This window comes from Carya illinoinensis, chromosome 9 (assembly GCF_018687715.1).
Source record: "Carya illinoinensis cultivar Pawnee chromosome 9, C.illinoinensisPawnee_v1, whole genome shotgun sequence".
NCBI lineage: Eukaryota > Viridiplantae > Streptophyta > Magnoliopsida > Fagales > Juglandaceae > Carya > Carya illinoinensis.
The window spans coordinates 3,381,060-3,397,742 of NC_056760.1; the positions used below are offsets into that span (position 1 = coordinate 3,381,060).

At 34.1% G+C, this 16,683-nt stretch overlaps 2 protein-coding genes across 6 annotated transcripts; one reads left to right on the forward strand and one right to left on the reverse strand.

The window, feature by feature from the left end:
* Positions 1-8,062: 8,062 nt before the first annotated feature.
* Positions 8,063-10,924, forward strand: LOC122277826 (putative pentatricopeptide repeat-containing protein At3g13770, mitochondrial). Its single transcript, XM_043088014.1, has 2 exons — positions 8,063-8,962; positions 9,443-10,924. Exons 1-2 carry the CDS (start codon positions 8,530-8,532, stop codon positions 10,885-10,887), a joined length of 1,878 nt encoding a protein of 625 aa, XP_042943948.1. The 5' UTR covers positions 8,063-8,529; the 3' UTR covers positions 10,888-10,924.
* A 1,008-nt stretch (positions 10,925-11,932) lies between these two features.
* On the reverse strand, positions 11,933-15,449 carry LOC122277749 (OVARIAN TUMOR DOMAIN-containing deubiquitinating enzyme 4-like). Of its 5 annotated transcripts, XR_006229108.1 has the most exons (8): positions 15,263-15,448; positions 15,101-15,155; positions 13,723-14,319; positions 13,404-13,525; positions 13,070-13,110; positions 12,827-12,925; positions 12,491-12,745; positions 11,933-12,362 (listed from the first exon to the last, which is right to left on the reverse strand). XR_006229108.1 is itself a non-coding variant. In XM_043087855.1 (7 exons), the coding sequence occupies exons 3-7, from the start codon at positions 14,306-14,308 to the stop codon at positions 12,699-12,701; spliced, it is 858 nt and encodes a 285-aa protein (XP_042943789.1). In that variant the 5' UTR covers positions 14,309-14,319; positions 15,101-15,155; positions 15,263-15,449; the 3' UTR covers positions 12,393-12,698. The 5 variants fall into 5 exon arrangements, 4 of the variants coding, with proteins under 4 accessions (XP_042943789.1, XP_042943786.1, XP_042943788.1 ...); XM_043087855.1 differs by lacking the exon at positions 11,933-12,362 and having other exon boundaries at positions 12,393-12,745; positions 12,864-12,925; positions 15,263-15,449; XM_043087852.1 differs by lacking the exon at positions 11,933-12,362 and having other exon boundaries at positions 12,393-12,745.
* Positions 15,450-16,683: the final 1,234 nt, after the last annotated feature.

Below are 16,683 nucleotides of genomic sequence, written 5' to 3' on the forward strand. Positions count from 1 at the left end.
CTGGCACATTGAAAGCTCCCTATGAAAAGAACAGGGTGGTGTTTTTGTGGAGGGAAACATGGCCACGTGAGCTCGCATTTGCTTTAATGGTTTTGTCTAGGTTCTGATCTTTCGAGCCTCAGACGTAAGAAAAGGAGGAAGATATATAAAAGAATAACACAAATGATCATAATAAACATTAAGGATAGTCGTGCACATTGCACGAGTGGTTTGAATTTAATTCGAGCAATATTTGTCTAAAAGCTATAAATATATCAATCCATACTTATCAAGAAAATGCTACTCTTTCTGTTGATGGTTCTGATTAAAAGTTACCGTTGAGACTTTTTATTTTATTATTATTATTAGTCTTATTTAATGATTAAGTAAATATTTTCTAATAATGTTGTGATTTTTTTAAAAATATTAAAATATATATATAAATATATAAAACTACAAAAGTGACTTGCGGGGGGCTCCGTACGTGGCTGTAGAGCGACCATACTTATAATTGATATATTATATATAATTAGGGTAATTCCTCTTTGAATACTGAATACCACGACCTTCCAAGGATATTTCGTACCATTTTCATTTATATTTAGGTGTTTTTCCAAAAGATTAGGTGAAGATGCTGTTCCGGCAGAACGGTTTGACCTTATTTTCTTTCTATAACCCATTTACAGGTTGCTTGACTAAAATATAACTATTGTTATAAATCAATTTGTATTGTATGACAACATTTAATCGTTGTAATTGATAAGATCTATTAAATTCAAGGTTTTAAATTTTATATAATTATATATCTACACATAAATTTTGATAATAACAAATGAATTCAAAAAATAAAAGAGTCTCAAGCTCAAGTTGTCTACACAATAGAGTCAAGTACATCAAGGAAACAAGTATGAGCAAGAAGGGAACAAGTTCACATTAAAATGATAGAGTAATGTTGTAAATCTCTTTAAAAATTCGAAATTAGGATTAAGGCTCAAAATTAATATTTTATCATAAAGCATTAAAATACATTTTCCACATGTGCATGAATATTTTTGAAAATTAAAATTGAAAATTTTGAAAGATGATTGATTGTCATCTTTTACATGTGCAGACCTTGATTAAAGGGTTGAACTTTGAAAATATTAAAGATGATTAATTGTCATATTTCACATGTGCATGTTTTATTTGAATTTTTTCAAAAGTGATTGATACTTTTTTTGACTTATGCAAAAGGTAGATGTTTTTGTTTGAAATATTTAAAAAGTAAAGTGTACTCCTTTTGTCATATGCAAAAAGTAAAAGATTAGGTTTGATTTTTTTGAAAAGTAAAGTGTGCTCCTTTTGTCATATGCAAAAAGTAAAAGATTAAGTTTGATTTGTTTGAAAAGAAAAGTGTGCTCCTTTTGTCATATGCCAAAAGTAAAAGATTAGGTTTGAAGTTTTTGAAAAATGAATGATGTTGTCTTTGACAATTGAAAAAGAATAACATTTTATTTGAATTTTTTGAAAAAGTGAATGATGTTGTATTTGACATGTGAATCTTTTTAAATTTGAATATTAAGTCTCATATGCCTATAAATAAATCATTTGAGAGTTTCACATTCATAACATCCAGAGCATACAACATTCATTCAAAGTTTTCATTCTCTATTCTCTAAACATTGAGCCTTAATCCTTGTTCATTTTGAGAGATATAGTTTGCGCTGTATTGTTCTTATTTCACTCGTTGAGGAGTGTTTTCTGATAACCTACCCACTATCAGCTCTTGTATCAGAAAAAGGGTGTGTATAATCATTGTGCATGTAAAAAGTGTTCTACACGAGGAATAGTTGAATCACCACGTGTAAGATGATTGCAAGTGTAGAGGGTGTTCTCCACGGATCCTTTGTAGCGGTGTTGTTCAAATGTGTAATAGGTTTCTATCTCCACCTGAAGGAGGTTGAATAGTGAATTTGGAGATCCTCAAGGGGTAGCTTGAGGCGAGAACGTAGGCAGTAGGGCCGAACCTCGTTAACATACTGAGTTTGCTTCTCTTACTCTTACTCTTTATATTTATTACTGTTTCGCATTTTGTTTATATTTTATATTGTATATTTGATTTATAATTGTTATTTTCTCAAATATAACTCAATTCACCTCTCTCTTGTATTAGTCATCTGGGCAACAAGATCGTAGTCGTTAATTAAGAATTTTATAACCCTATATATATGAGTATATTGATGTTATATGATACGGATCAATAAGAAATCCGCTCACTCTATCATTCTCTCTCTTTGAATTTCTTTTTCTCTTTTATTGATTCACAACACGATATCAGCACAAGCTAAAAAATTTACGAGACGAGATCGATGGAGATACTCCAATCCAGCGCACAGAATGTCGTCGGGGATACTCCTGTAAAGATTATTCAACAACAACAACTATCCCCATAAGAGCCACGGCCTTCTAGTCCAAATCATCCTTGCTGGATGATCTGTCCGATCTGACTCCAAGAACGGCACCTTCTCGTTGAGTCCATACACGGAATGCTGGGCCACTGCTCCTTATCGTCCTGCTCTCTGTGGCCTACAAGAACATGATCGACTCGCTCCGAGCTACGTGGCGCATCGTCTCTTCGATTGAGCAGAAAGATGAAGGGTGCAAGAATGAGGAGCACGTGGTCCTAGTCAAAGACTATAGATCCAAGTTCAAGTTTGAGCTCTCTGATGGGTCTGGATGATGTCGGCACAGGATCTAGGTTGCATGGGCATGTCCGCATATGACTCTCCCAAGCTCGAAGAAGAAGACACTGAGGAATTTTTTGCACTCGCCGCCTGAGCGTGGCCTCGGCATGCTCAGGAAAATCATGAGCTGGGTTCTGAACAAATCGGTTCTGAACCGAGAGAGAGAGAGAGAGAGAGAGAGAGAGAGAGAGAGAGATGGGTTCTGAACAGAATGACTAGATGAGCTCTTCTGAATAAATCGATCGACGTTGTAGCCAATAAATCCAGACATGCGGGATCTAGCTGACGAAGCCGATCACCAGAGGGAAGAGGCAGTTGTCGAATCCTTAGGAGAGCTGCACGGCATTCCCGTGCTGCTTAAGTTCTGGGAGGTGATTTGCGAAAAGCATGGGGTCGATCCGATTGGGCGATACAAGATCCGATGAAAATCGGTTCAATCGTAGTCCTCCCATGTTCCCTGGTTCGCCCCGAGTCTCTCGCCCTCTATGAGACCCTAAACTCACACGACGTGTATGCTATTTTTTTACTTTTTCGTTTGTTTTCATTGAGGTTTCGTTAGCAAAGTAGCATACCCGTAAAGAATTGAGTTTCCGACAGAGACGGTAACGTCAACTTTGAGGAGGACCAAATCGTACTCCACGAGATCGATCACCTGATGAGAACCAAACCTGCCGACTCAACCTCTCAAAAGAACTCTTCAATGGCATGAGCGAGGCATGTGGCTTCATCTGCTCTGGCTTCATATGCTCCTGAAGTTGACGATTGCCATTCTGTTGATGGGTCTTGCTTTTCATCTGGTGTTCTTTCGTTCGACGGGGCTTTCATCAGTCTTAGAAGAAGAAAAAAATCATTTTTCCAGAGAAAACCGTGCTTTTAGAGCCACCTCAATCTGTGCAAATTCAAGAAAATGAAGACCAGGTTCCTCGGAAAGTGGTCAACAATAATGGGCTGCAAGTAGGCCCTACTCCGGGTCGATGGCCAATTTTATACAAAGTTTAGACGCTCCTCTTACCTGCTCCCAACGAAAAACATATAACATAATAATACAACACAAAAAAAATATATGCACGGGCCCACTCTAGCACGTGCCACAATCCAATTTTTCTGATGGACTACACTACTCAAGGATGACTTTTATAAAAGATAAATACTACACATCATCCCACACCACACATTTTATATATTAAAATATTATTTTTTATTTTTTATTTCATTTTATTCTTATTAAACTAATTGAATTATTTTATTTATCATCTACACACTACATATTTATTATAGAAAAATAAAAAAAATTAAAATAAGTGTAGTGTGTGAAGTGTGAGGATGGTAAGAAAAATTTTCATTTACAAAATCTTGCAAGTTGGCTTGCAAGATGACATAACACTATTATCCCACTAAGGCTATATATTTCTCTTGCACTATTATATTTTGAAAAAGTGTAGGATGTGGAAGAAAAGATAAGGAATGAGAAAATGGAATAAAAACTCGCTCTAATAGCACGAAGGTTTTGATGATACTAATGCTAGTGGTCTTCTATTTCAAATAAGTTTTTCAATATATTATTTACAATCACCAAGGTGAGTATTAAAGATTATATTCATTATTATTACTTGATAAAATTCTATATTTATTTACATAGTTTACATCTTAGTTATATCTATGGTGAATTAAAATTTCCATAATTTACATTTCAATTATATCTGTGGTCAATTTTTATTCACATAATTTATATACAAGTTTTATTTATTTTTTATACTTGTTATGAATTATTGATGATATGTTTAAAATGAATGTCTCGAATGTACTCCTGAAATAACAATATCGAGTGCTATCAGCTTTCGGGCCAGAAACTTGTATTAGAAAAACTAACAGCTTTCTCTTTGAGATGATATTATACAACTATTGAATCAAATATTATGATGCATCAAAAGTGATCTGATTAAAAATATCTGTATCTTTTCATGATTATATTGATCATCCAAAATCAATTACGATAAGTCGAATAAATTTTCATATGGACTTCCATAAAAGAATCAGAAGATTCTTTTACTATGAATACTACCCGAAGTAGAAAGAAAAATTTGTTAGAAGCAAATAAAATGAAATAATTCGACATTATCTTGATTAATATAGGTGAACTGAAAGTTCAGATGATAATTAAATTTTAGATGCAATAAGATAAAAATGTCTCATATTCTAGCTGCTAAAATTCCTGCAAGGATTGAAGTCCCCGTAGGACAGTTAAGAAATTTAGCAGCCTAATAAACATAAAACATGTCTAAAAGCATATGAGACCTATTGATACAAAAAATAAAGCATCTCGAAAGAGAAAAACACAAATAATTTGATACTCCTGAAGAAGTCGTACCCACAAAACAAGCAATAAAGTTCATCCAAATTTTCTGCATGAAATTCTCTCATATAAACTCTTGAAAAGTATAAACCTCCTGAAGAATGCAGCATATAGAGGTTTTTCATGAAATGTCTTCCCTTGAAGAGGGACAAGTACTTGAAAATAACGATATTTCGATACATTTTATGAATATTGGAGAAATTATGGATAGAAATAAAACCGTTGTCGACAACGTATTTTCATATAAGATGGCAATTGACATTACCAAAAGTAATGATGAAAGTGAATCAATAACCGTCGAAAAATACCGACGTAAAAATATTGGCCAAATTTGAAATAAACAATTCCTGCAGAATTGATATCACTAGTAAAATATGATGCATATGGACTGGTAGTCTAAACACATAAAAATATGATGCTTGTTGAATATCAGTGTATATTTATATAAAGAAAATGAAAATATGATATATAAATCACGAGTCAGTTTCTCGCAGACAATTCCTGCAGAATTGATATCACTGATAAAATGTGATACATATAAACTAGTAGTCCAAACACCTAAAGAGGTGATGATTATTGAATATCAGTGGATATTTATATAAATAATATAAAATGCTTGAAACTTTTAATCTGAAAATGTGATACACAAATTACGACTCAGTTTCTCGCAGAAATAATATTGATATGCTTTTAAAGTGGTTGAAATTATATTAAGATTTTTATTAGATTGAAAGTTACGGAGAGTTTGGATATGCATAATTAATTACATATTTATATGGATCATTGGATTATGACATATATATGAAAATTCCTGAATGATATAAAATGCTTGAAACTTCTAATCTGAATACATCTAGAAATATGTATTCTATCAAGTTTAAAAAATTCTTATATGATCTAAAACAATCCAAACGCAAATGGAAACTGCACATATTTAAAATATAAATCTGAAACATTTGCGGCTTCAATGGGGAGATGAATGATATTATTAGTTCTGAAATATTATCTCTTAAATACAATTAGTATTTCAGATTCATATTACAGTTTTGTAAGAAGTGTACATTATTAATGGAGAAATAAAATGGAACACACAGAACATCTACCAGAAGATAGAAACACAAATATAAATATTTGTGAAATATTTTTTTATTATCTTGAAGCAAAATTACAGAAATTTAAGGCTTTTCGCCTCATTCTTTAAACGTTCTTGTTTTTTAAGAATCTGCATGACATTCTTATCTAAAAGAGTAGGCAATCGAAAAGAAAATTTAAATAATGATTTTAAATTCTTATTCTCTTATTTTATTGCTCCTATCTTCATGTTGGACTCCAGAAAAAGTCGTTGAAGGATAGAAATATTCTCGTGGAGTTTGTCAACCCCACAAGTTTTGGATTACAGTCACTGAGAAAATACGTCAATAGATGATGAGTATCAGGTATCGAGACTCACAAGCTCGTAAATAGCTTCATTATCTGACTTATTAGTCATATCATTATTGTATTACATTATAACACCTGTGGTAGAAGCAGGAACGGTTGATGAACGAGGTGCAGAATACCTCATATATCGGCCATGAAAAGATTGTTGAGCCATTGTATAGTAAGAATGCAGAAAGAGATTGTAGAGTAAGAATGCAGTATGATTACATAAAAGTGAAGAAAATGAGATGTGGATGAAGATGAGATGAATATCTCATTTATAGAGAAAATTATGACAAATTACTTCACAACATTTCTCATTAAGCATTTCTCTACAAGAGACAGGAAGATGTAGCATCATAATTCTGCGGTGCCTGATAGCTACAGAAGAGCTTAAAATCCTGCGGTGCTTGTCTGGTCTAAAAAGCTGGCTACCATTTTTGTTGAAAAAGGAGATTAGCGGCTTAATTTTGATGAATTCTCCACTAACTATATTATTTACAAGAATTTCAGAAGAGTACAATTCTAAAAGAGTAGTGAATTTGATGATCTTGAATCAATATGGTGAATTTCACTATAAAGTCTTGAAACACTTTTATATGGACAAAACTCATCCCCTGAGTATTTCAATGATTGCTCGATTATTTGATGAGCAGAAAGATTCATTTCGTCCTTTTGAAGACGATGAAGAAATTCTTAGTCCTGAAGTACCTTATCTTAGTGATTATTTTATCAATATAGATCAAGTCTATAATTAGTTGGATATACAGATGCGGGTTATCTTTCAGATTCACACAAGAAAATCATTGTAATTCATGAAAAGAAAGGTACAATTGATGTTAAGAAAGTACGGTCAAGTAATAATCTAGCATATTTATTTACTAAAGTATTACCAACTGTAACATTTAAATAGATTGTGCACAATGTTGGAATGCGGAGACTTGAAGACCTATTATCATGCACTTTTTAGGGGAAGTAATGTGTTGAAGACTAGTGCTGATTGTACTCTTTTTCTTTCGCTAAGGTTTTATCCCACTAGATTTTCCTTTACAAGGTTTTAATGAGGCAATCCTAAAGTACTTGGCGGTACACATGAATACTGTACTTTATTTTTTTTGCCATTGGTTTTTTCCCACCGGATTTTTTTTTAGCAAGATTTTAACGAGACATATTCTTTAAATATGGTCATCCAAAAGGAAAGTATTATAAACCAACTTATATTGTATGACCACATTTAGTCGTCGTAATTGATTATATCGTAGTCGTTAATTAAGAATTTTGTAACCGTATATATATGGGTATATTGATGTTATAGGATACGGATCAATAAAAAATCCTCTCTCTATCATTCTCTCTCTTTGAATTTCTTTTTCTCTTTCATTGATTCACAACAACTATTGTATTATTTTATATTTTTATATAAAAATTGATCTTAGAAGTAAATGTAATCTAACGAATTTAATTTTTTTATATTTACAATTTAAATTATATTATAATTTAGAAACTTAAAAATAATTTTTAAACCAATAGATTGGTGCGGTTCGGGTGATGAGGTTTTTGACCCCACTCCCGACACCGGGACGGCGGGTGGGGTTAAAAACCCTTTCCCCGCGTGGAACCCTGCCCTGCACCATGCGGGGCATCGTCCACTACCACGAATTTATCATTTTGCCCTTCCTCTTCCACGACTTCACCCTCCACTTTCTCTTTCCCCGTTTTGCCCTCTCTAGACCTCCTCCACTTCATCCGAAACAGCCACAGCGAGACCGAGACGGCCCACACCACCACTGAAACGCCAAAGATAATCCCTACGGCCACCGAGCCCACTTTCTGCCTCCCTTTCTCTCCACCTCCATTTGGGAAGCTAGGGATGTGATTAGTTTTTTCTGGGTTCTGTGGGTCCTCAGCGCTTCTGAAAGCATGAGGATTTTAAGCTTCGTATAGTGTTCCGACTGTCTAAAAATCCAATCATTTATACGGCAACCATTTATTCTGCTCCTAAATATGCTCCGGAAAATCAATTGCTTTTTCCATTTTCCCAACTGAATCCCAAGCATGTATCGTTTTCTTCCAGCTCTAACCCATGTACCTGCCCACTTCCCCTTCCCGCCGAGTTCACCATATTTAAAATCCCTCTGTTCTAACGGTCAACTAGGAGAAGCCCTGCTAGAGATGGCCTTTCAAGGCCCTGCGATGAAGTTCGAAGGCTACGACGCGCTCTTAAATGAGTGCGTGAACCAAAGGGCCATCAGAGAAGGCCAAAGAGTCCACGCCCACATGATCAAAACCCGCTATCTCCCTCCCGTTTACCTGTGGACCAGGCTGATTGTCCTATACACCAAGTGTGACTCATTGTGTGATGCGCGGAGAGTACTCGATGAAATGCCTGAACGGAACGTCGTATCATGGACGGCCATGATTACGGCATATTGTCGGAAGGGGTATGCTTCTGAAGCCTTGAATCTCTTTATACAGATGTTGAGATCAGGTACTTTTGAAACTTAGTCATCTATATGCAACTGGGTGTTTTGGGTATTGCTTCAACTTTCAAACTGCAGAACCTTTCTACATCCATTTGGTATACCATGTTGCATTAACTTCCTTTTAATGTGCGCGAGATTTGGTATGTTTATACCCGGCGAGATTTGGTATGTTTATACCCGTGCATACATACAATAGCGGGTGAAGTAATTGACTGGAATACATCCCTTTCTCGAGGTAATTAGACATATATAGCAATATAGAAATACTACATTCCATAGATTTTGAAGGTTCAAATTCAAATTTCAGTCAATGAGAGTTTTTTTAACTGATGAGGAGATGATTTTTAATGTACCAAAGATCGAATTCTTCTTATTTTATGAAAGCATGGGATTTTAGTTGTTCTGAAATGGCATAAGGATTCTAACTTAATCTCTGATGCCTGGCGTGAACTCATATTCCAGCATGTTGCCATGTACGTTTGCAGGTACGGAGCCTAATGAGTTCACCTTCGCTACAGTACTTACTTCTTGTATAGGTCCCAATGGGATTAACCTGGGAAGGCAAGTCCACTCTTTTATAATCAAAACAAGTTTTGAATCCCATGTATATGTTGGAAGCTCACTTCTAGACATGTATGCCAAAGCTGGTAGAATTCACGAAGCTCGAGGGGTTTTTGAATGCTTGCCAGAAAGAGATGTTGTCTCATGTACTGCCATAATCTCAGGCTATGCCCAACTTGGCCTTGATGAAGAGGCACTGGCACTATTCCGTAGGTTGCAGATGGAAGGAATGTGTTCAAATTATGTCACTTATGCCAGTCTTTTAACTGCGCTATCTGGGCTTGCTGCATTAGATCATGGAAAGCAAGTTCACAACCATGTCATCCGTTCTCAACTACCCTCATATGTGGTTCTTCAGAACTCTCTTATTGATATGTACTCAAAGTGTGGAAGCCTTACCTACTCAAGAAGGATCTTTGATAGTATGCCTGAGAGAACTGTCATATCATGGAATGCAATATTTGTGGCGTATAGCAAGCATGGGAAGGGAAATGAGGTGGTAGAACTTTTCAAATTGATGAGAGAAGAAAATAAAGTCCAACCTGACAATATCACTATTTTGGCTGTTTTATCAGGTTGTAGCCATGGAGGGTTGGAAGAGAAGGGGCTGGAAATTTTCTGTGAGTTGGAAAATGGGAGATTTGGGGTTGAGCCAGAGATTGAGCATTATGGGTGTGTTGTTGATTTGCTTGGGCGTGCTGGACGAGTATCAGAGGCTCTTGATTTTACCAAAAAGATGCCCTTTGAGCCAACTGCTGCTATATGGGGTTCACTTTTAGGTGCTTGTAGGGTTCACTTGAATGTTGAGATCGGTGATTCAGTGGGTCGTCGGCTTTTAGAAATGGAGCCTGATAATGCTGGGAATTATGTCATTCTTTCCAATTTATATGCTTATGCAGGGAGATGGGAGGCTGTAAGAGCTTTAAGGGAGTTGATGAAGGAAAAGGCTGTGATAAAGGAGCCAGGAAGAAGCTGGATTGAGCTTGGTCAAATTCTTCATACTTTTCATGCAAGTGATCGTTCCCATCCCAGAAGGGAAGAGGTGTCTGCCAAGGTGATGGAGTTATCAGTCGAATTTAAGGAAGCCGGTTATGTCCCTGATTTGAGTTGTGTTTTATATGATGTTGACGAGGAGCAGAAGGAGAAGATACTCCTAGGCCACAGTGAAAAACTGGCTCTGGCTTTTGGGCTAATTGCTACCCCTAAAGGAGTGCCCCTTCGTGTCATTAAAAACCTTAGGATTTGTGTTGATTGCCATAATTTTGCAAAATTTGTCTCAAAGGTAAAGGGGAGGGAAGTGTCTCTCAGGGATAAAAACCGGTTTCATCAAATTGTTGGAGGGATCTGTTCTTGTGGAGAATACTGGTGACTCGTGGATTTTTATGAGAAATAATCTAACGGAAAAATTTAATTGTAAGCACAACTACACACTAATATGAATATCAATTTAATATGATTAATCAAAAAATAAATTTTATTAAAAATAATATTAATTTAAATTTTAAATATAAATAAATCAGTATTAATATGCGGATTAATATGTAACTTTACGTATACTTAGTAAAACTTTAATCTAACTACCCGTGTGGATGAAAGAGTGGTCCATACGTTACTCTCTATTCGATAAACAGAAAATTCAGAAGTCTTTTTATTAAATGCTTAAATATGATGCTTTATTTCGGAATTCTGTATGGATTGGACGCTGTAAAGTGTCCCGTCGTTTGCGTATCTTTATGTTAGGAAATCGGTCAACAAGAGACGCACGTTTATTCTTAAATATAATTTAAATATAAAATTTTTAAATTAATTATTATAATTTTTTTAAACATTCAAATAAAAAATAATTTTAATTTTTTTAAATTTTAAAATAAAAATAATATTATCAAATTATATTCTTATAATATTTTAATTTTATATTTTTTCTCTTCTTTTTTAAAATTCAAAAAATGTTCAATTCAAACTATCTCACTACTATTTACAAACTATATTATTATTATTTACAAAATTTTCATATCATCTCATTTTTTAAACTTGCCTTCAATATATAAAGCATTCACAATGATTCTTTTATCTTATTCTTTAAAATATATCATCAAATCTTACTTTTTTATTTTATTTTACATAGTATCATTTATAATATATCATATATCAATTTATATCTATTTTATATAATTTAAATAATTTTTTTAAATATTTCCTTACAAAATTCATATATTTTTATATACGATGTAATATAATTCAGTCCTATAGACACAAAATAAAAATATAAAAGCTAATAAAAAATTAAAAATAAAATCAAAATATGAAAAAAATGGATAAAAAATATTTCCAAGATATTTTTTAGAAGAAAATGAAATAGATGTATTTTAAATGATGAACAATAAAAAGAATTTGCTTACATGGTGAAAATCAAAGGTAAACAAATAAATAACTAAATCAATAAATGAAATTTATAAATAATAAAAAAATATTTAAAGGGCAATCAGTACCCATTATATATAGCGGATTACTGAAGCAAATTGTATTTTAACTTTTCTTTTACATACTCGGATGTAATTCATTTTCTGTACAATTCTTCAAATTATTTACGGTTATTGTATACATAAGGGATTGAGAATGCTCCAGAGATTTGTTTGAAGATTCAAAATCCGAAAGAGAAAAGGACCGCAAGCAGATGATCTAATAATAATCAATCCGAAAGAGTAAGATTGCATTGCATGTCACACACTGCTCGTTGCCTGTCGTATTGTGCAGTGTCAAAATTGACGATGTTCCTAACAGGTCATGCCATCAGGCACCAGCCACCAGGTAGCTGTTTCCCTGCGATTCTCATTCCTCTGCTCCCTAAACCAATCACACATTTCCACATCAGGCTACGAAGAAGAGGAAGATTGCATAGGAAAGAAAACTGTCACTAACACCATTATCTCAATTGTTTTATTAGACTCGTTGATTATGACATGTAGACATACAGAGAATGATGCAGATTGAATATGCCTTTTGTTGGATATTATTCAAACAACATCCACTCCTGTTTCTATCAAGAATATACAAACTAAAGTCTCGATCTCTCGCCCTTCTTTCCAGGAATCCGCAACGCATCGTAATGACCAAAACCATGGTAGAGAACCATAATTGGATTTTCCTTGCCATACTCTTGGCCATACTCCGCAATGGATATCAAGCCACCAGCATCTTCATCGTACATGTAGACTCTAATTGGCATCCTGTAGTTGACTCCTATCAGTTAGAAGCTCTTGACGATATTTTTTAGAGAGAGAGAGAGAGAGAGAGAGAGACATGCTTACTGGAGAACATGTGAACTAATGAACAGTTCAGGCTCACCTCCCCATACATGTGGCTTCCTTATTTCGGAAACATATGACTCAAAATCTCCTTCAATAAACCTGTTGTTATCGTCAAGTCATCAAATATTATTTTACGTATTATACTGTAAAGTGAAAGATTGATATCACAGTGATAAAAACAGACAAACATGATTAGCACATCAAGTTTTCAGAAAGAAAGAAGTATGCAACCCGAAAGGCTACCATTCCGTCTCTTTCCTTCTTTTGATAAACTCATCTGCAACCTGAAATTAAAAGACAAATGCATATAAGGGGACACTGAATAATTAATATCGCAAACAACATCAGCCTCATTATAACATTGAGAAAACCAATCAGTCGTTTGGTATGGGCTGGTACCAAGAGATATGGTATTACATCTTAGAAGCCCATCATTATTTTTGCATCATTCAGATTTTTCTTACAAAAGAAAGCAAGCAAAAAGAGCAAATACCCATTTACGAGTTGTAAAATAGTAAACAGAAACGTTACACGGGTAATGAAATTGATGCATTAGCGAAGGAGCAGGAAAACATACCCTAGCCCGCAAGTCATCTGCTAATTCTCTCTGAAGGCTCTCACTTGGAGCTGGCTTCCCAGATCGTAAACAAGCCCCGTGAACAACAGCGCGGAACATACATCTCCCATCTCCAGGTATTCCTAAACAGAATCAAAACGGTTAACTACACCAACACATCCAGTTGAAATAAAATCAACATACACAGTTTCGAACACGGAGTTTGATGCGCCAGCAACTAAAATATTGATAAATTGTATACAACTAAAAAATTGACAAATTGTATACAACTAAAAAATTGACAAATTGTATACAAGCTAGATGAAAAGCTGATGCTCACCAATGACAGAGTAGTCAGTGTAGACTTTTTTCCCATGTGAGAATTTAACATAAGACTTACTGCAGTCATCTTCCTTATCCTCCTCTTGAGCTGCTTCAGCACGTGCCATTTCAGAACTTGAATAACAAACCAGTAATCCAAACACTAAGCCAGTAGAAGCACATCCTTGTGGCCAACCGATTGGCCCCACATTGCACTTGATTCTGGGCAGCATTCCTTTTTTCGGGACAGAAAGCCTCATATTTAAATTTTGGCATGCCAATGAAATTTCAATGTGTTCCCTCTGAGGTCCTCTAACACCAGGTAAACATTTAACTCGGAAGCTTCCTCTTTGATAGGTGAAGCAAGATCCAAAGCATCTCCCCTGAATTGTTTGGCCAGGGATGGGTGGTGAAGATATTGTGTTGGAGACAGAGAAGCTCTTGTAGCTTGCTTTTGAATGCCCAGGGTACACATAGAAGCAACATGAACTGGAAGGTCCACGGGAAATTGCAGTGCAGATGTTGCTACCCATCTGTGATTGAACACGAGCACTCAGGTAGACAAAGCTCTTAGCAGAAGTGCTGATGGGAGAGCATATAAGCATATTGGCGTAACCTGAGGCATGTGTGGAGCGCATTATCAGCCAACTAATTACAAGAACACTGCTTAAGTTATCTCATTATCGCCATTTGCTCATCAAAAGGAACAAACATAAATGTTAAAATCATTATCATGAATTACAAGAATCATGAGCCCCGTTATCATTAGTATCAAATCATGATAATGAATTAGAATAACGAATTAGGATGGCCAACGGCAAAATCAGAAAGAAAACCTTGCTTGCTTGTTCTAACTGTGAAGAGAACCCCTCAAATCTATAACTACCTTTAGCAACAACTGCAAAGCAAATGGCAATGGTAATTTCTAGTCATTGCTAATTATTACTCGATTGCCAATAGCTCTAGGTTCGAATGGCATCCCCCTCCCCACGCCCACCCCCAAATATGAACACAGAGTGGAGAGGGTCAGGTCGTGGGCGTTCAAGACCTCCGAGTGCTTGAGTAAATTACAAGAAAAAATGCTAATCAAATTGTTCAATTTTTTTTTTGTAAGTAATCAAATTGTTCAATTTGAAACTAATAAAACTCAAAATCGATATTAAGCATCATTTTTCTATATCAATCGCAATACCCAGGAAAAAGAATATGAATCAAAGAGGCTGTGTTTTGTGTCAATGAGCAACAAAAGGTCCAGTTTCAAATTTAATATCCACATTGTCCAGTATCAAATGCTTCGAATTTTCTAAAAGCATAACCAAAACATATGAATACATGAGAGTTTTAATCATGGGCGGAAGATGTACAAGTAGAATTGAAGAGGGTAAAGAAAACCAAACCTGCTGAATTCAGACAATAAAAACGTGTGAAGAATTTGATCCGTGTGAAGGGCGACTGATTTATAATCCGGTTGAATAACCCAGAAAGAAAAACGTGAATCAGCAAGATTATTGTGCATAAAAGCGAAGGAAGAAGGGTCTTGAAGCAAAGAATTAGAATACCTGCAAAACCTTTCGATGTTGAACTTAACCCCCAAAAACCCCGAAAAAAAAAAAAGAAACACAGATAGTTAGACGAAAAAATTTTCAGTTCTGGATTGTGAAAGAAGCCACGTCTTCTTTGATTCTCATTTTAGACTAGTAAGGAAGAAGTTCTTCACACCTTTCAGCTGCGTCCCCTCGGTCCAGCTCCGAGTTAAAAGCGCCGTTCACAGTACGGTACCACGTGGCATATCTCTTTAGGTAAAGATGGCGTTCCAAAACTCTCTTAAACGGTACCGTGTCACTCCCTAGGTTGAGTTTATTATTTAGTAATATTATATATTCTGTAAAAAATTATTTATACAATTTTAATATGGAAAATGTTACTATATCGCTTTAATTATATATATTATTTTATTTTATTGATGTGATATCATATAATTGTATTACGTGAATTATTTAATGTTCACTTTGGTCATCAAGATTTTTCATTTAAAATACAAAATTTCTATCTCATTATTACAACTTTTTCAAATTTTAAAATAATAATAATATTTAATATTTTATCTTAAAATTTAAAATTCTCATCTAAAAAATCTCAGTGACTAAACAGAATCTAAATATTAAAAGAAAAAAAAATATAGTTACAACCATAATTTTGCACTAATTTATACATCAATATAATGTGATTGGTCAAAAAATAAATTTTATTAAAAACAGTATTAATTTAAATTTTAAATATAAATAAATCAATATTAATACATAAATTAATGCTTGACTGTGCTTATATATAGCAAAACTCTAAAAAGAAAATTCTACCTTTTGAACTCTCAAAATACCGTAACCTTTTGAGATTCATCCCGATTCCCAATCAACCAAAACCAATAATGGGTTGTTTAATACTAACCACTAAATTGGAAGTAATTCAATTAATTTTAAAATAATTAAAAAAGCTTTTCAACGACAACAATAATAATAAATGTATAATTTTTTTAAAATAATATTATATACAATCATAAAATGTAAATATTATTTATTTTTTTTACAACCATATTTTAAATTAAGATGTTATTTTTATAAATTATTTTATAAATATATACTTAATTTTTATAAGTAATAAAAAATAAAAAAAGCCTGTAGAAGAGAGGCAAAGCTAGTGAATTTTTAAAGTACAAATTCTAAATAAATAAATTTCTTACAAGCCAATATAAAATAATAAATCTCATCTAAAAAAAGGTAAAAAATATTATTTTTTATTAATAAAACCCATTTAAAAAAATATATCTTATATAAAACTCATCTATTTAAACTCGTAACCAACATTAGTCCTCTTAAATTCCACCCTCAGAGACTTAAAATATTTCATTTCACAGGGAAAGAATCTCCCTCCAATTGCTCTCTTCACTCACATAGACATAGATCCATTCCTACTTTCCAAAATT